Here is a 19,899-nt window from a genome sequence, read left to right on the forward strand (position 1 = left end):
TGACTGTGTGTGAGTATGTGTGTGTATGAGTGTGTGAGTATGTGTGTGTGTGTGTGACTGTGTGAGAGAGTTTGTGTGTGTGTGTGTGAGAGAGTTTGTGAGTGTGTGTGTGAGAGTGTGTTTGAGTGTGTGTGTGTGACTGTATGTGTGTGAGTGTGTGAGTGTGTGTGTGTGTGACTGTGTGTGAGAGTGTGTTTGAGTGTGTGTGTGTGTGACTGTGTGTGTGAGAGAGTTTGTGAGTGTGTGTGTGAGTGTGTTTGAGTGTGTGTGTGTGTGACTGTGTGTGAGAGAGTTTGTGAGTGTGTGTGTGTGTGAGAGTGTGTGTTTGAGTGTGTGACTGTGTGTGTGAGTTTGTGAGTGTGTGTGTGTGAGTGTGTGTTTGAGTGTGTGTGTGTGACTGAGTATGTGTGTGTGTGACTGTGAGTATGTGTGTGTGTGTGACTGTGAGTGTGTGTGAGTTTGTGAGTGTGTGTGTGTGACTGTGTGTGAGAGAGTTTGTGAGTGTGTGTGTGTGTGAGAGTGTGTGTTTGAGTGTGTGACTGTGTGTGTGAGAGTTTGTCAGTGTGTGTGTGTGTGTGTGAGTGTGTGTTTGAGTGTGTGTGTGTGACTGAGTATGTGTGTGTGTGACTGTGAGTTTGTGTGTGTGTGTGACTGTGAGTGTGTGTGAGTTTGTGAGTGTGTGTGTGTGTTTGAGTGTGTGTGTGTGTGACTGTGTGTGAGAGAGTTTGTGAGTGTGTGTGTGTGTGAGAGTGTGTGTTTGAGTGTGTGACTGTGTGTGTGAGAGTTTGTCAGTGTGTCTGTGAGTGTGTGTTTGAGTGTGTGTGTGTGACTGAGTATGTGTGTGTGTGACTGTGAGTTTGTGTGTGTGTGTGAGAGTTTGTGAGTGTGTGTGTGTGAGTGTGTTTGAGTGTGTGTGTGTGACTGTGAGTATGTGTGTGTGTGTGTGACTGTGTGTGAGAGTTTGTGTGAGTGAGTGTGTGTGTGAGAGGGTGTGTGAGTGTGAATGTGTGTGTGTGTGAGTGTGTGTGTGTGTGTGTGAGAGAGGGTGTGTGTGTGTGAGTGTGGGGGGAGGAGAGAGACCTAAATAGAAGGCTAGGGAGCACGGGGCTGTGAACCAGGGTCCTCAAAATATAAGGGTCCAGAAGAAATCTATATTTTGGAAGTCAGGACCTTCCTGGATGAGGGACATTCTAGGGTGAGGAGGCAGCCATTGTGATGGCAAAGTTCGGAGGGTCAGAAGCAGAACCACAGGGTTGAGAGGGAATAAATGTCAGCTCTGTTGTCTAAGGCTGAAAGACTTTGGGAAAGTGGTCTCTGTCTATGGTGCTTAAAGTCTCCCTCTTCTGCCCCCAATCAAGACATTAGATTAACCCTGTTCCCTCATTCCCTTGTCTGAGAGGAGAATGACAACAAGCATGTTTTAAGCCAGCCACTGTGCTAACAGACAAGCATGTTTTAAGCTCCTAGTATGGGCCAGCCACTGTGCTAGCTGTAGTTAGAAAGCCCTCTCCTTCCCCAAAGACCTTCCCTGGTCCACTCTTCTGTTACCTGCCCACAGCCACAGGGCCAATTTATCTTCCAGACCCACCCGAAGTCTGGTTGTAGTAGGTTTTTTGAAGTTCTTACATTACAGAGGGATGAGGCAGTCAAAGAGAGGAACTTTTTCCCTTGGATCTCTGAGCACTAATTTTGGCCTGATGTAAGGAAACAGCTTCCTAACAGTTAAAGCTAGGCAAGATGTCCTGGGAGGGCTTGTTTGCCTCTTCCCAAAAGCCTTCAAGCAAAGAAAGTGTGACATTTCTAGGAGATGGAGAGGAGCTTCTGTTTAGGTGTAGGATGAATTAGGTCACTTCGGACTTCCTCACTGAGTCTGATTCCCTGAAAGGGCAGGGGACTGGTCTGTCCTTTATGCCTTTCTTTTCAGAGGAGGAGGAAGGACAGACTGAATTGAAACTTCTTTTCCCGTTGCTTAAGGGGTCTGAGAGAGGACAGATCCCCTAAGGGAATCTCAGAGGTTTAGATATCAGGTCACAGTCATGGATTGAATCCACCATTGTAAACCTCTCTTGGAAAAGATGCAATGACAGTCTGCTGTGTGCCTTCATTTTTCTGAGGAGATGGAGGGATGATGGCTGTCCTGGAATCAGAAAGGAATTTGGCTCCCCAATTCCATGGATGTCTCCTCAGATGCTTTTGTCTAATTAGAAGCCTCTGGGCTTCCAGTTCATCCTCCCAATCCCAAAGACTTCTTAACCAAACAAGGGATGGAGATCACCCTGAATAATAATAATAAAAAAAAAGATAATTTTGCTTACATGAAGAATGTAAGTTGCAGACTGAGAAAAACATCACACCACTTATTTCTGACATGGGTCTATAGCCAAGATAGAGAACTAGCAAATAAAAAAGTAAGAAGCATTTCCTCAATGGAAAAGTTCTTAGCACCTACATCCTTGCCCTTGCATCAAATGATCCAATATCAGAAACCGATATGATTCATTTAATGGAAGCAAAATTAAATACAGTACTGTTTGATTAGCTACTGTAGATCAAAAACCCGGTCCTTCCAGCTGATTTGGAGCTAAAACTCTTCCAGTGGTTCTCTCCCCTGATTAGAATTTGAGCTCCCTGAAGGCAGAGCTGAATGGCTTTCCTATCTGTGGTAGTTAGTACAATCCTAGAGTGGATTTGGGGGAGTTTCAGCTGTGTGTTGAGAGCTACCATAACTGTTGCCATTTTGTTCCATGTTTGCCACTTTTTGCTAAATAATGCCTCTCAGCCCACACTGCAGGAACAGCTTAAAGCATGCTGTTTCTCTGGCATTTCTCTTTTTTTGATTGCTGTATAACTGAAACTGAGAACTTAAAGAATTCAGAAACATCGGCTCCTCGTCTTAACTGATAAATGTGGCTTTCTTCTCTTTAAACTAGTGGAAATGGCTAACAAGGACACATTCTTTTCCTTGTAATCAGTGACAAACACCCTTCCTACTGACTCTCAAGTATGTCTCCTAATTCGTTACTCTTCTCTGACTCCAGTAAACACCAGGGATATAAAAAAGGCAAAAGATATAGACTTAGAAAGCTAGAGGAATCAGCGGGATGCAGGGAAGGACGAGGGAATTACAAAAGGAAACATGGATGGAAATAATCCAGATATAGCCTAAGAGAGTCAAAAGAGATAGAAAGACACAAGAGACCAAAACAGAGAGATATACCAAGGAAACAAATAGCCAAATCCATCATTTATTTATTTAAATTATTATTATAGCTTTTTATTGACCGAACACATGCATGGGTAATTTTTCAACACTGACCCTTGCAAAAACTTCTGTTCCACCTTTTCCCCTTCTTCCCTTCACCCCCTCCCCTAGATGGCAGGTAGTCCCATACATGTTAAACATGTTAAAATATTACATCATATATTTATTAAACACTTCTGTGTTTTGGGTACTGTACTGGAGTGTAGAGATACAAAGAAAAAGGTGAAATAATTTCTGCCTACAAGAAGCGTACATTTCCCCTTCCCTCCCCGAAAGCATGTATATACTGAACAAGTCCAAAATCAGTGCATGATAGTTTAAGGAAGGAGAGAACTAGCAATGGGAGAGGTCAGCAAGGCTTTAGTTTGAAGGTAGTGATTGACTTTTTGTGGTCAAAGTCAATGATAATGGATTGGGAAATGGAAAGACAATTGTAGAAAAGGAATGAAATGCAATATTACCATGTTATAAGAAATGATTACTGAAGAATATAGAGAAGCATGGGAAGACTTGTATGAATGGCTTCAATAAGTCTACAGAATTGGGGAACCAACATACAACAATCTCAATGGGAAGAACAGTATCAGCAAAGCAATTAAAATGGAAATTTCCAAAGTTAAACCTGAAAGAAGAAATAAACACTTTATAGAAGTGGAGGATTCACTCTTTGCAGATGACATGATGGTATACTTAGAGAACCCCAGAGATTCTAATAAAAAGTTATTAGAAATAATTCACAACTTTAGCAAAGTTTCTGGATACAAAATAAATCCACATAAATCCTCAACATTTTTATACATCACCAACAAAATGCAACAGCAAGAGATGCAAAGAGAAATTCCATTCCAAACAAATGTTGAGAGTATAAAATATTTGGGAATCCATCTACCAAAGAAAAGTCAGGAATTATATGAGCAAAATTACAAAACACTTGCCACAAAAATAAAGTCAGATTTAAATAATTGGAAAGACATTCAGTGCTTGTGGATAGGCCGAGCGAATATAATAAAGATGACAATACTCCCCAAACTAATTTATTTAGTGCTATACCAATCAGACTCCCAAGAAACTATTTTAATGACCTAGAAAATATAACAAAATTCATATGGAAGAATAAAAGGTCGAGAATTTCAAGGGAATTAATGAAAAAAAAAAGTCAGATGAAGGTGGTCTAAGTGTACCTGATCTAAAGCTATATTATATAGCAGCAGTCACCAAAACCATTTGGTATTGGCTAAGAAATAGACCAGTCGATCAGTGGAACAGATTAGGTACAAAGGACAAAAAAGGGTACATCTATAGCAATCTAGTCTATGACAAACCCAAAGATACCAACATTTGGGATAAAAATTCATTATTTGAAAAAAAAAAACTGTTGGGAAAACTGGAATTAGTATGGCAGAAATTAGATATGGACCCACACTTCACACCATATACCAAGATAAGATCAAAATGGGTCCATGATTTAGGCATAAAGAATGAGATCATAAATAGATTAGAGGAACAGAGGATAGTCTACCTCTCAGACCTGTGGAGGAGGAAGGAATTTATGACCAGAGGAGAACTGGAGATCGTTATTGATCACAAAATAGAAGATTTTGATTACATCAAACTAAAAAGTTTTTGTACAAACAAAACTAATGCAAACAAGATCAGAAGGGAAGTAACAAATTGGGAAAATATTTTTACAGTTAAAGGTTCTGACAAAGGTCTCATTTCCAAAATATATAGAGAACTGACCCTAATTTATAAGAAATCAAACCATTCTCCAATTGATAAATGGTCAAAGGATATGAACAGACAATTCTCAGATGATGAAATTGAAACTATATCCATTCATATGAAAGAGTGTTCCAAATCACTACTGATCAGAGAAATGCAAATTAAGACAACTCTGAGATACCACTACACACCTGTCAGATTGGCTAAGATGATAGGAACAAATAATGATGAATGTTGGAGGGGATGTGGGAAAACTGGGACACTGATACATTGTTGGTGGAGTTGTGAAAGAATCCAGCCATTCTGGGGAGCAATTTGGAACTATGCCCCAAAAGTTATCAAACTGTGCATACCCTTTGATCCAGCAATGCTACTATTGAGCTTATATCCCAAAAAAATACTAAAGAGGGGAAAGGGACCTGTATGTGCCAAAATGTTTGTGGCAGCTCTTTTTATAGTGGCTAGAAACTGGAAGATGAATGGATGTCCATCAATTGGAGAATGGTTGGGCAAATTATGGTATATGAAGGTTATGGAATATTATTGCTCTGTAAGAAATGACTAGCAGGAGGAATGCAGAGAGGCTTGGAGAGACGACAACTGATGCTGAGTGAAATGAATAGAACCAGAAGATGGCTGTACACTTCAATGCTGTATGAGGATGTATTCTGATGGAAGTGGAAATCTTCAACATAAAGAAGATCCAACTCACTTCCAGTTGATCAATGATGGACAGAAACAACTACATCCAGAGAAGGAACACTGGGAATAGAATGTAAACTGTTAGCACTACTGTCTATCTACCAGATTACTTATACCTTCGGAATCTAATACTTAACATGCAACAAGAAAATTGGATTTACACACATATATTGTATCTAGGTTATACTGTAACACATGTAAAATGTATGGGATTGCCTGCCATCTAGGGGAAGGAATAGAGGGAGGGAGGGGAAAAATTTGGAAAAATGAATACAAGGGATAACATTATAAAAAAATTACTCATGCATATATACTGTCACCAAAATTTTATAATTATAAAATTAATAATGATTTTAAAAAAGAAGTGGAGGATTGTGGAGGTGGAAACCTCTCCCTCCCCATCACTGCCTTTTGACTTTCCTGATTTTTTTCAGGTCTCAGCTAAAGTCTCCCATCCTACAGGAAACCTTTTTTGGTCTATTTACACATAACACATTCTCTCTGTTATTCTCTTTTGATTTGTTCTGTATATATCTTGTCTACACATGATTGTTTTCTCCCAGTGAGCTTCCTCAGAGATTTTTTTAAACCTTTTTTTGCGTTCCCAGTGCTTAGTACAATGCCCAACATTATCTTAATAAAAAGTGCTTAATAGCTTAATAAAAGCTTCTTCTTGACCTGGATTATCCCATCTCATGTCAGACATTTTTAAATATGTTGGAGAAGGGGAAAAGTGCCAAGCACTGCACTAAGTGCTTTTACAAATGTTATCTCATTTGATCCTCACAAAAACTCTGGGAGGTAGATATTGTTATCTCCATTTCACAGCTGAGAAAACAAACATGGGATTTATCCAGAGTCACATAGTTGGTAAGTGTCTAAAGGTATATTTGATCTCAAGTCTTCCTGACTCCAGACTTTGCACCTTTTACACTGACTACAGCAACTTTCATGTTACTTTTTTTTTTTTTAAACAAAATTTCCTTCTTCCTCTTTTAAAATTCTTTATCATACGAGATGGCTTTCTGAGGCGGGGGAACAAAAAGTACCAATAAAAATTTAAAATCAATATGATGCTTTAATCTGAGTCTTGGAAATCTTAGAAAGTGAGGTGGGAATATAGACATGAGAGATTGTATGAAGGCATGGAGACAGAAACAAGGAATCATGGGGAAGGGAGGGTGACAGAGAGAGAGAGAGAGAGAGAGAGAGAGAGAGAGAGAGAGAGAGAGAGAGAGAGAGAGAGAGAGACAGAGACACAGAGAGAGAGAGTGAGAGACAGAGAGAGGGTGAGAGAAAGAGGGTGAGAGATAGAGAGAGAGGGATAGAGAGAGAGAGAGAAAGAGAGAAAGAGAGACAGAGAGTCAGAGAGAGACAGAAACAGAGACAGAGAGACAGAGAGAGAGAGTGAGAGACAGAGAGAGAGGGATAGAGAGAGAGATAGAGAGAGAGAGACAGAGAGAGACAGAGACAGAGAGAGAGTGAGAGACAGAGAGAGGGTGAGAGAAAGAGAGAGGGTGAGAGATAGAGAGAGAGGGATAGAGAGAGAGAGAGAAAGAGAGACAGAGAGTCAGAGAGAGACAGAAACAGAGACAGAGTGAGAGACAGAGAGAGAGTGAGAGACAGAGAGAGAGGGATAGAGAGAGAGAGATAGAGAGAGAGAGAGACAGAGAGAGACAGAGAGACAGAGAGAGAGACAGAGACAGAGAGAGAGTGAGAGACAGAGAGAGGGTGAGAGACAGAGAGAGGGTGAGAGATAGAGAGAGAGGGATAGAGAGAGAGAGACAGACAGACAGAGAGAGACAGAACCAGAGACAGAGAGAGAGAGAGAGAGAGAGAGAGAGAGAGAGAGAGAGAGAGAGAGAGAGAGAGAGAGTGTGAGAGACAGAGAGGGATAGAGAGAGAGAGAGACAGACAGACAGAGAGAAACAGAGAGAGACAGAAACAGAGACAAAGAGAGAGAGAAAAATCTCTATAGGAGATAGAAACAAAGAGAAAAAAGAGACAAACAGAACCAGATATGACAGGCATATATAGAGATTCAAAGAGATAGAGTCAACAGTAACCCATGGACCAATGGGAAGAAAAGACCAGTATCAGCATCTCTATTTGCAGATGGATCATCTGGCTCATGTGTCTATCTGTCTTATCTCTGCCACTGCCCCCGAAGAAGCCTAGAATGCCCCTGACTCTGGACACCTGGTCATTGAAATCCTGCATGGTCTAGCAGGGAAATTGAGGCTATAAAAAGCTAGCTCTGACTTTCCTAAGATGATTTGGTGAGCTCATGTCCCTGGTCCTCCACACACTATGTCCACTCATAATCTCCCTGCCCACTCTTAATCGCCCTGCCCAGGAATTCCCTGCCACAAATCTGTTCTGGGAATGAGCCAAACTGGGATAACTTCCTGTCCTGAAGCAGATGGAGAGGTCAATTCCACCTGTCTTTTTCCTCTCCCTCAAACCCCTGGGGAGTCTGGGTCCCAGCTGTCACCCTCCTCCCCCGGGCCTCAGGGGAAATTGGGTCCCAGCTGTCACCCACTGGATTCAGAGACTAAGACTGAACAGAGACAGAAGCAGAGACAGAGACAGACTAGACTGAGAAAAGAGATAAGGAGGGACGAGAAAGAGTGAAAGATATAGAGAAACAGACAAATTGGCTTACCAGAAGACATAGCAGACAGCACAGAGGAGATCCAGAGACTGAAGGAGAAAAAACCCAAGAGAGAGACAGAGAACTATAAAAAGAGGCAAGAGGAGGGTTGTGAGCTGTGAGATCTCCACAAGATCCTGGATCTTGCTCTCCCTTAGGCCCCATGCAGATCCCCATGGGACCAGCTTGCATCTTCCTGAGGAAAGAGATTGCGAAGAAGCAGAGGGTGAGGAATGGATGGGGAAAGAGGAAGGAGGGAAGGGAGGGACTACAGAAGAGGATGGAATGGAGATCTGGACCCGGAAGGCATCTCTGAGACCATCTGGCTTAGCCCCTTCCTTTTATAGATGAAGAAACTGAGGTTCAGGTGGATAAAATGAAGTATTTGTAAAGAGTTTTGCAAGCCTCAAGCACCATATATACTCTTAGTACTAACAAAAGGAAACTTGACCAGGGTCTCAGGTGGTAGCAGAGAAGTGAGATTTGCTCTCGGGCCAGTGTTCCTCCCATCGTTTCATGCTGGAAGAGGATGGAGGAACTCAAGAAGGGAGAGAAGGCAGAAGGAGGTAGAAGATTAGGGGAAAAGGCTAGAGAAGAAGGGAAGTTTAGGGAAGCATGAGGAAGGCGATAGAGAAAGGAGAAAGTAGCTAGAAGGAGCTGGAAGTTTAGAACAAGAAGCAGGATGAAGAAGAGACTTTAAGGAAGGAGGTGAAAGAAAAGGAAGGAGGTGGAGGGAGAGAAGGAAGAGATTGTCAAGGAGGGAATACAAAAGAGCAGGTGGGGAAGGGGCAGAGGCTGGATGAGCATGGAGGAAGGGGTTAGTAACCAAGTAGGGGCAGCCAGGGAAGAGGGTGTGAGAGAACGTGAATGGCTTCCAGCCTCCTCTTTCAGGACCCTGGAGAGAGCTGGAGGGTCACTGAGTAGCCCTGAAGAGGGCCACTCCTGTCTCTACCTCTCCCCATTATTCTTTCCTCCTGTACCTTCTTCAGGATCGAACGCTAGGACCAGATGAGATTGAAGGTAACTTCCCCCTCTTCCCTCCTCCCAGGCAGTTCTCCCAGACCATTTTTCTGCCACATCCTCCTCATTCTTACTCTAACAGTGCTCTCATTACTGCCACCCTAGTCTCCCAAGACTCAATCTCTCCTGCTAATTTTAAGTCCGCACTCATTTCTTGAAGGGTGGGTTTGACATCTACCCATATATTTCCTTAGCAGCTTTAAGGCCTCTGATTTCAGTGATTTTTAGTCTTGATTTACTCCCATCCATCTTCCCATGACAGTATCAGGAGTTCCCAACTTTCCTCCTTTGGCTGTAGGAATCCCACCCCTGTCCACCACCTGGGAGTTTTCCTCAAGGCCTCATTTGGCCAAGTCCTGTTCGTAGAGGCTTTCCCAGGAAGGGGTTTTTCTAGATTCCTCCCCCCTCCCCCTGGTAGTTTTCAGGCTCCTCATAATCACCTTCCCCCTTCCCTGCCTTTCCCCTAGAGCTTCGGGAAGCCTTCCAAGAGTTTGACAAGGATCGAGACGGTTTCATCTCCTGCAAGGACCTGGGGAATCTGATGAGGACCATGGGCTACATGCCCACTGAGATGGAGCTGGCAGAGTTGGGACAGCAGATCCGAATGAACCGTGAGGATTGGGGTGGGGCAGGGGAAGATGGGCAGGGTTAGAGATGATAGGATGATACACACCTCTTAAATTTCTTTCTTTCTTTTTTTTTCCCCCCTGAGGCTGGGGTTAAGTGACTTGCCCAGGGTCACACAGCTAGGAAGTGTCTGAGTCAAATTTGAACTCCTGAATTCAAGGCTCGTGCTTTATCCACTGTGCCATCTAGCGGCCCCACCTCTTAAATTTCTACAGCTACCTAAGGTTTTCAATGGGTTTTCCTGTTGGGTAGCAATGCAAAGTATGGTTTTCACCATTTGCTAGATGGGGAAACTGAGATTCTGCGAGGGCACTGGATTTATACAGGGGCACACAGTTAGGGAGTGGAAGAGCTGAGATTCAAAAGCAGGATCTCTAAATTGGACTGAAGCGTTCTTTCTATGACCCCTGAGGGAGAGAGGTTGCTAGGTTAAGAAGTAAGTGAAGTGAAGAAGTCAAGTCATTGATTCAAGGAAGAAATTGGGCTTGGTCTGGAGGAAGGAGGAAGGAAGGCAATGGGAAGAGAAGAGAAGCTCGAGATGAGGTTGATTTGAGAAAGAAGTGAGGGATGGCTAAAGGCGCGAGGATGGGCGATAGAAATGCGGGAAAGCGGCGGAGAAACATGGCGGTTTTAGTGGTGGAACTAAGCTGGGGCTGGGAGTGCTGAGTGTGGGGAGAGGCTGGGTCTGGGTCTGAGGGAAGCATTAGCACAGGAAGATCTTCATCTGGAGGATTGGGGACAAGCAGCTAATCTGGTGAGGACATGATGAGGATGGGATGATGATGGGCTGGACTTTGGGAGATGATGCGGTCAAGGAGCTCAAGTGAGATTAAGGAGAAGGTGATGCTGAGGAGATAATGAGAAAACAGAAACGATGGCACTGGGAATTTGATGGGGAGGATTAGGGAGATTACAGGATCATGAGTACAGAAGAGGAGTCTCCATTCATTATGAAGAATGTGAATTGTAGGAGGCTAAGGGATTTCTCCAGGGTCAGGAGATAATGTCAGAGGGGGTCTGTGAACCCCGGCTCTGCGGCTCATTCTATTCTACTAGCAGGTTTCAGAATGAAGAAGACAGACTCAGGGAGGTGATGGGGAGGAGAGAATATCCTGAGAAGAGACGAAGGGCTGGAGATCCTTACTGCCTCAGAGATGCTGCAGGCCCACCTGCTTGCCTCCCATCCCAGTTTCCATCTCTGTGTCTTTACCTGGACCCTCTCTCAGGCCTGGAGTGCTGTACCCTTTCATGATGGGTTCTGGGCATCTCCTTCAAAGCTCAGCCCAAGCTCTTCCTTCTACACAAGCCCTTCCCTGCTTTTCCCCGCTGTTTGCGTCCCCAGAAATCACTTTATATTTATTTTGCGAACATTTTTCGCTTACTTAGATGTGTGCACAATGTAAGCTTCTTGAGGGCAGGGACTACTTTGTTATTATCTTTATATCTCTTGCCGCTATCAATGTGTCTGGCACACATTAGGCAGTTATTAAATGCTTGTTAATTGACTGACTGCTTAGGAGGCAGCTGGGATTGGCATTGTGGGTGCGAGGTGGGGTACCCTCAGGAGCAGAAACTCTTGGCTGGGCTGGGGGAAGAAGAAGGGGGGGGGTCCTGATCTGCTCCAGGGCCCCTGAGGAGGGGGAGTCGGGATCTGGAACTCAGGCTCAGTTTTTGTTTCTTCTTCTTCTTCCTGTTCTTAACGTTTCTTATCCCCAGTTGGTGGCAGGGTAGACTTTGAGGATTTTGTAGAGCTAATGACACCTAAGCTTCTGGCAGAGACAGCTGGGATGATCGGAGTGCATGAGATGCGCGATGCCTTCAAGGAGGTGAGCAGGGAGAGGGAGGCCTGTTGGACCCACGGACTCCCGAAGGGGAGCCTTCTGGCCCACTTTATGGCCCTGGATTTCCTTTCATAAAAGGACTCCCTTGGCCTGCACAGTCAATGAACCCATTGAATCATGGCAGTCTCCGAGTCACAATCACTCAGTACCATGGACAAGGTGCAGGGATAATGAAGGAGGCCAGGGCAAAAAGAGTATTTAGAGATCATGGGGTCCGACGTACCTATTTGATATACAAGGAAACTGAAAGAGAAAGAGGGAGGAGGAGAAGGAGAGAGAAAAAGAAAAGGAGAGAGAGAGAGAGAGAGAGAGAGAGAGAGAGAGAGAGAGAGAGAGAGAGAGAGAGAGAGAGAGAGAGAGAGAGAGAGAAGAGAGAGACAGAGAGACAGAGACAGAGACAGAGACAGACAAACAGAATGACAGAGAGGGACACAGAGACAGAGAGAGATGGGGGAACAGAGAGAGAGACAGAGACAGAGAGAGACAGAGAGACAGAGAGAGACAGAGAGACAGAGAGAGAGAGAGAGAGACAGAGACACAGAGAGAGAGAGAGAGACAGAGACACACAGAGAGAGAGAGAGACAGAGAGACAGAGACGGAGACAGAGAGGACAGAGACACAGACAGAGACAGAGAGAGGACTTGAGGAAGCTGAGGGAAGTGCTCCTCTGCCACCTCAGTTCTGAGCTGGAATAAATTGCAGGGAGGGCTACAGAAGGGAAGCCCCTCCCTCCCCCCCCCCCCCCCAGCCCAGACTCTGCTCTTCCCTTTGGCTGCCCCACCCAGAAGTCTTCCCAGATCAATCCTCTTCTTCCATTTCCTCCTTTGCTGCTGGGCTGTGTCTGGGGCAGTTTGATACCAATGGAGATGGCTCAATCACCCTGGTGGAACTTCGCCAGGCCTTGCAAAGGCTGCTGGGGGAGCAGCTCAGTGCCCGCGAGATTTCTGAGGTTGTGCAGGAGGCTGATGTCAATGGAGACGGCACAGTGGATTTTGAAGGTGACACAGGCCCCCCCCCAGGCACAGCTCGTTCCCTCTCCCTGTAGGCACAGTTCAGTTGCTTAGTTTTCTGGGAGCAATAAGATGCTTGGAGATCCTCTAACCCCTCCCCCTTCTCCATTTGATCTGGGGAAAACAATCCTGAGGACTGGGGGGGGGAGGGGGAGGGGAAGGGAGGGGCGAAGGTGTTGACTGCCATCTTGTCCCTTCCTTCCCAGAGTTTGTGAAGATGATGTCCCGCTGAAGAGCCCGGTCCTGGCCCCGGCTCCTGTCCAGGAAACATTGAGAAATGTGGGGCAGGAGCCTTCCCACCTTCCCCAGGTGGGCCAGGAGGCCGAGCATTATGGGATCACAGGACTTAGAAGTAGACTAGAGCTTAGAGAGGATTAAATCCAATTGCCTCATTTTGTAGCTAGAAAAATAAACCGAGAGATGGGGAGGAGGGTTTTGCACAGAATCATGAGGTGAGTCCCCCCCAGAGCCTGTGTGTGTGTGTGTGTGGGAGTCTCCAGACCCAATCCGGCTCCCTTCAGTGACGTTAATGGGGAGGGACGCTCCCCACCCATAATGCCCTTTGGGATATTTTCCTTCTTTCCCTGAATCCCAACTCTGGGTGAGATGGAGTTTAATCCCTAAATCAGATTAACAACAGCTCTGGCCTTCTGCCCTTTCCGGGACAGTGGATCCTTGGATTGTTAATCTTTGGGGGGAAATCCTAGGCCAAAGCTATTTCCTGGCCCCCCAGCTTGGAGTGGACCCAGCTAGAGTTCCGTCCCTCCGAGTTTTTCATCAACAGAAGTCAAATGTGCTGAGCTGAGCACTCTGGGAACAAGAAGGCCACTTAAGAAGCTCTTGCTGCAGTCAAATTCTCCCAGTTCCCCAGTTCCTCGGTTCTGTCTGCTGCTTCCCCTCAGGATCATAGATCTAGAACAGGACAGGACGGCAGAGCTCCTTTAATCCAATGGACTCATTTTGGGGTCCTTCTTGTCCAAGGTCATACAGATTATAAATTCTGGGCAGTTGAGGGGCCCTTTGACCCCAAATGCAGAATGTTCTTTGCTTTGTACCATATTGTGACCACCAATGCAGAATTTAAATCCCCCCCCCTCCCCACCAATAATTAGTCCTTTAGGGGAAAAAAAAATCCGTGAAGGAGAATCTCTTTAGAGAAGTGAGAGTTGAACATATTTGGAACATAAAATGCTGAAGTGGAAGAAAAAATGTCGGCAAGTGATTTAGCCTGTGCAAAAGTGGGTGGGTTGGTGAAATGTGGAGTTGGGAGGTTCTCCGAGATCATCCAGTCCACTCATCTTTCTCAAGCAGGAGACCCTTCGGCCCCCTCCCTTTCAGGCAAATCACCATCTGCTTAAATACCTCCAGTGACCTGGAGCTCATCGTCTCCGTTTCAAGCAAGTCCTGGCTTCTCCTGTCTCTAGACCCCTCCCTTGATTGGACAGTTCCTTTGTCACCCTTCTCCCTCTCCCTCATCTCTCAATCTAGTCCTCTGCTACTGTCGGCCATGTTACCAGTGAATTAATTCCCTCCGGTACTATAAACATTTCTCATTCAATCTCTGGCTCGTGCTTGATCTCTCTTAAATGACTCCCTCCTTGCAGACTTGTGACAATAATTTTTTTTCTTTAAATCCAGGTATAAATTTTTACATTTAGCCCCCAGAGTCCCTCAGCTGGCAGGAGACCAGGGGGAAGGATGAATCCTGGGATCACAGATTTAGAGCTGGGATGGACTTTAAAGGTCATGCTTTGCAGATGAGGAATTGGGAGAATGGTGGGATGGGGAGGAGCAAAGTGGAGATTCACTTGCTCCAGATGGTATGGATCATTAATGGCAAGGCTGGGATTTGACACAGGTCCTCTGATTTCCAACCCTGTACTCTTTACACTGAACCGTGGTGCTGCTGAGGTGCAAATGATGAGGTTAGTGGTAGTTGTGATGAGGGGTGAGAATTGGGCTGGGAGATCCCCTCTGGTCCCAGCTGTAGGTCCTATAGAAAGAACTCACAAACCCGAAATCTGGGGCGAAAAGGGATTTATGGGCCCTGAGAAGCCAGCTTGCCCGAGAGTCAGACTTCTTAGTGGGCAAAAGGTCCTGTTAGGAAGATAGCAAAGGTGAAGACTGAGGAGAGAATATCTTCACCAGTGGGCCTGGTCTATTAAGATGTCTGCAAAAAATATCTTGGGGTGTAGCTGTAGATATATTGGGGCTTGCTTTGATTGGGGCAGCTCCTGAGAGACTGATTTTCAATTCAATTTAAAATTGAATGTTTGAGCCACTGAGAGTTGTTTGTGGCAATTCAGTGGAGGGTGATTGGCCAAGATCTCCAATTGAATGAAGCCACTTAAGTGGGGGTTTGCAAGCTTTTCCCAGGATTTGGGAGCTCCCGAAGGGGATACAGTTTACAGCCAGCCCCCCCCCCCAAAAAAAAAAAAAATCTTCAGTTTATGTCATTGCCTCCTGCGAAAGGTTAGGTCAAGGGCACTTAAAGGATCAGGAAGAGGGATGAGTCTTTAAGTATGGATCTTATTTGCCTTTACATCTTTCCTAGAGCTGAGCAGAGGTGAATCAAGTCCACATATGCAGAATTTTACTTAATTAGCTACAGAAGTTTATTTTTATTTTTTTTGGATTATTTAGTTTTGGAATAGAGTTGGGACTTCTAGCCTGTGATCACTCTGAGATCTTATTCATTTTTATATTCTTCTTATTCCCTAAATCCCAGCATCCCATTCCAGGATCCTGCAATCAGTCAATTATTAATCCCTTATAAAGCACTGGAGTTCTAATCCACCCACAGAGGCTGGCACTGTGCCAAGTGCTGGGAATCATAAAAGTCTCTGCCCTTAAGGAACTTTCATTCTATGACAATAAACTTCACAAAGACAAATGCAAATTAAATGCAATTTTGATGGGAAAGCATAGGAAGGGGGTGCATAGGAAATGCTTCATGTACGGGTAGTGATTGGCTGAAAACAATGAATTCAAAGAGGTGGAAGTGAGGAGGGAGTATGGGCCAGGTATGGGATATGTCCAAACAAAGGCACGGAGAAACGAGCTGGAAGGAGAGGAGAGGAGGCAAATTTGACTGGGTTTAAGAGTGAGAGTAGGGTAACAATGTAAAAAGATGCTGGGAAGGTGCATGGAGACCAAGGCTTTATATCCTGAACAATGAAGGCTGTATTTGAAGGTAAGGGCAATCAAAAGCCATTGAAGTTTATTGAGCAGGGACAGGAGAAAGATTTGGCTCAGAGCTTTACTTTAAGAAAATCACTTTAGTTGGGTGGAGGTGGGAGATCAAGTAGGAAGCCATTGTAATAGTCCAGGTGAAAGTAACTTGAGTCTGAATAAAGGTACGGCTGTGTGAATGAAAAGAAGCAATTTCGTGAAGGTCAAAGGCTTGGGGTACTGGGGTGCAGAAATACTGAACCCCACAAATATATTGGAGTTTCAGGATTCTCCTAGTATAGTCCACCAAATGTTGGGAAGTGGGGTTGGACTCCCCAGATATATCGAGATCAGTGTTTTGAGCCATCTCAAAAGAATCTGCGGACTTAGACCTTCTTCAAATCAAGAACCAAAGATTTTATTATTATGCCATTGACCGTGTTTGGGACAAAAAGACCTACCCAAATTGGCTACTACAGAGATCACTCATAGAAAGCAGAATTATTTATTAGCATCTCCAGAAGTGGTCTGCGAGCCAAATTCACAGCAGGATGATGAGGGGTTGGGGTCCCTTTAAGATTCCTTTCTAATTGCCCAACCCATGGTTGACCTTGATTCACAAATCCTGGTCAAAGGCACCCTTTGAATATCCGGGCCCAGCCCTCACCTGATCTGAGCTAACTGAAAAGCCCGCCAGAACTTGGAACTGCCCACAATCTTTTGGGTATAAAAGAGGTGAGCCGGAACTCCCTCATTGCAGGAGCCCTCCCAGCCAACACATGGTATCCTTCCGACCATGTAAGGGTTCCTGCCCGCCCAGTGGCCACCTCCGGCCCTGGCGTCTTTCTAACTGAGTTTACTTCCAAATTTCTACAATAAACCTTTTATTTATCAATCTAGGTTTTTGGGCCTGTAAATTCATTTTACAGGGGACACTGTGCCTCATGGGATTATCTTACTATCTATGTGCTGAGAAATGGGGTTCCCCCTTTCCTTTCCCTCATTAAGGAGATAGCCACTCCCTTGAAGATGTTCACAGCTTTTATACGTTTCAAAGAACCCCCCAAATCCCACCTCTATGTGGTGACATAAGTTTCTATTCCCCTTTTTGGTCAGTGGAATGTAGTAGATGTATAACTTTCTCACCAGTGTCCTTTGAACTATAGAATATAGTCCAGATCTTATCTAAAATTACATGCTTCCTCACCATGCTTCCTCTTTTGGACTGTGGAGTGTAGGCCAGGCCTTATCTAAAATCATAAGTTTCCTAAACTGAGACCTTTAGGGATTTAGATAACAGTCCCAGATCAATATGTGCTTAATCTGTAAATTCTTCATTTTTTCCCACACAACTAGCTGCTAAGTTCTCAAGGGGAGTTTTTATGATTAAGAAGTGTAAAGATGCAAGCCACGTTCTGCTGTGAAACAGCTAAGTTCTGTTGCCATTAACCAGGGGGAAGACTCCATAACTAGGGGGGAGATGCCATTAGGTACCCAAGTTCTTAAAAACTTGTGGCCATAAAGCTGGGGGATCCTAATGAACCAGCAAAGAATTGGGGAATTATGCCATTAACCAATGGCCTAACCCTAAAAGGAGTTAGCTGTTGGAATTGCTCCAGATGGTGGTCAAGGTAACTAATGAACCCAGGGAGGAGTGGGGTGCAAGTAGGTTCTTCTATTTTTTTTTTTTCTGAGGTTGGGGTTAAATGACTTGTGCAGGGTCACACAGCTAAGAAGTGTTAAGTGTCTGAGATCAGATTTGAACTTGAGTCCTCCTGAATTCAGGGCTGGCGCTCTATCCACTGCGCCACTTAGCTGCCCCCCAAGTAGGTTCTTTTAAAGGAAAAATAACCTCGGGGATTAACATCATAACTTGGTTTTTTGATTGGAGTAGTTAGTAACAGTAGGGTTTCTCAGGCAAGGAATTGAACAAGGAATTCTACTTGGGCTTACTGCTATAAAGACCTACTTAGGATAACAAAAGGCCTAATTAAAATCAGAGGGTTGAGATAATCAGCGCCCCTCCAAGGAGCCCATCATTTGGATCACAGAACTAGAGCTTGAGATCATTGTTCCAATGCCCTCATTGTTTAGATGAGGAAACTGAGGTCCCAGGTCATAGAGAGTCATTCCTGGATTAGCCAGCTGCTTTGAATCCAATGGCAGCAACAAAACTGCAGGATTTTCCCACTGCATGGATATGGTGTGACATGGAATTTACCCTCAGCTTGACTTGAATTACAGAAGGGGAAACCAAGGCAAACAAGTAAGTGGCTCTCAGATTGCTCTCAGGAAGATGAATCTTCCAGCCCCCAGCCCCAGTTCTGCCCACTGCACCATCTAGCTGCCCAGAAGGCTAATGGTGTTCAAATATCTATTTCATGGAGCAGCAATTAAAGATGGTAGGAAGTCTAGTCTCCCAGGCAATCCAGCCTCCTTTCTTCCTCTTGGACAAGTCTCGACCCAGCTCACTTTCCATCTTTAGTATTGGTCCAAGATCCATGCCATGAGAGGTGGGACAGCCTAGTGGAAAGCACATTGAACCCAGCTAGAGCCAGGAGCTACTGATGAGAGGAAGGAAAGGGGGAACCCTGTTTGTCGGTGCAAAGATCCCATGAGGCGCAGTGTCCCCTGTAAATAAATTTACAGGCCCAAAAACCTAGATGGATAAATAAAAGGTTTATTGTAGAAATTTGGAAGTAAGGCTCAGTTAGAAAGATGCCAGGGCCAGAGGTGGCCACTGGGTGGGCAGGAACCCTTACATGGCTGGAAGGATACCATGTGTTGGAGGGGAGGGCTCCTGCAAAGAGCTCTGGCTTGGCTCTTTTATACCTAAAAGGAGCTTTGTGGGCGGTACCCCAAATTCTTGGCAGGTTTTTCAGTTTAGTTCAGATCCGGTAGGGGCTGGGGGAAGCTGAGCAGCTGTTAGTGGGGGCTGGGTCCGGATATTCAAAAGGGTGCGTTTTGACCAAGATTTGTGAATTAAGGTCAGTCATGGGGATTGGGAAGTCAGTAAGGAATCTTAAAGGGACCACAACCCCTATCACTACTTGGGTCCAAAGCTTGCTCCAGCTGTCATCTGGCAGATTTATTCTGAGCAGGTCACTGACCCACTTGGAGTCTGTTACCTCTTCTGAAAAGTGAGGATGATGAGCTTTCACTACTCATAGTGCCACATTGCTTTCACAGTCTGTAGGGAAGCAGTTTAAAAATGTGATTCATTATTAGGAAAACTATTAGATAATTGACTACATCAAAAATCAAATTAACAAAAACCTTATGATTATCTCAATAGATGCAGAAAAGACATTGATAAAATCCAACACCTGTTCCTATTAAAAACACTAGAGACTATAGGCATAAATAGTCAGTAACATCTATTTAAGACCTTTGGTAAGCATCATGTAATGGGGATAGACTAGAACCATTCCCAATAAGATCAGGGGTGAAACAAGAATGCCCACTATCACCATTACTAGTCAATATTGTATTTGAAATGCTAGCTTCAGCAATAAAAGATGAAAAAGAGATTAAAGGAATTAGAGTAGGTAATGAGAAAACCAAATTATCCCTCTTTGAAGATGATATGATGGTATACTTAGAGAGTCTTAGAGAATTAACTAAAAAATTACTAGAAACAATCCATAACTTGAGCAAAGTTGCAGGATTCATAATAAATCCATATAAATCATCAGCATTTTCATACATCACTAAAAAAATCCAACAGCAAGAGATACAAGGAGAAATTCAATTTAATATAACTATCAATAGTATAAAATATTTAGGAATCTATCTGCCAAGGGAAAGTCAGGAACTATATGAGCAAAACTACAAAACACTTTCTACACAAATAAAGTCAAGTCTAAACAATAGGAAAAATATTAAGTGTTC

At 44.3% G+C, this 19,899-nt stretch overlaps 1 protein-coding gene across 1 annotated transcript; it reads left to right on the top strand.

The window, feature by feature from the left end:
* The first annotated feature begins 8,177 nt into the window (after positions 1–8,177).
* Positions 8,178–14,396, top strand: CABP5 (calcium binding protein 5). The gene is made up of 6 exons (XM_074297681.1): positions 8,178–8,565; positions 9,329–9,359; positions 9,827–9,970; positions 11,703–11,812; positions 12,678–12,825; positions 13,044–14,396. The coding sequence occupies exons 1-6, from the start codon at positions 8,503–8,505 to the stop codon at positions 13,067–13,069; spliced, it is 522 nt and encodes a 173-aa protein (XP_074153782.1). The 5' UTR covers positions 8,178–8,502; the 3' UTR covers positions 13,070–14,396.
* Positions 14,397–19,899: the final 5,503 nt, after the last annotated feature.

This window comes from Sminthopsis crassicaudata, chromosome 3, assembly GCF_048593235.1.
Source record: "Sminthopsis crassicaudata isolate SCR6 chromosome 3, ASM4859323v1, whole genome shotgun sequence".
In the NCBI taxonomy this organism is placed as follows: Eukaryota; Metazoa; Chordata; class Mammalia; order Dasyuromorphia; family Dasyuridae; genus Sminthopsis; species Sminthopsis crassicaudata.

What these genes read in the sequence shown, in the direction of transcription:
- CABP5 (XM_074297681.1), top strand. Translation starts at nt 8,503, where the DNA reads ATGCAGATCCCCATGGGACCAGCTTGCATCTTCCTGAGGAAAGAGATT. An exon ending in AGGACCAGATGAGATTGAAG is followed by an intron (nt 9,360 to 9,826) that starts GTAACTTCCCCC and finishes CCTTTCCCCTAG; the next exon opens with AGCTTCGGGAAGCCTTCCAA. An exon ending in ACAGCAGATCCGAATGAACC is followed by an intron (nt 9,971 to 11,702) that starts GTGAGGATTGGG and finishes TCTTATCCCCAG; the next exon opens with TTGGTGGCAGGGTAGACTTT.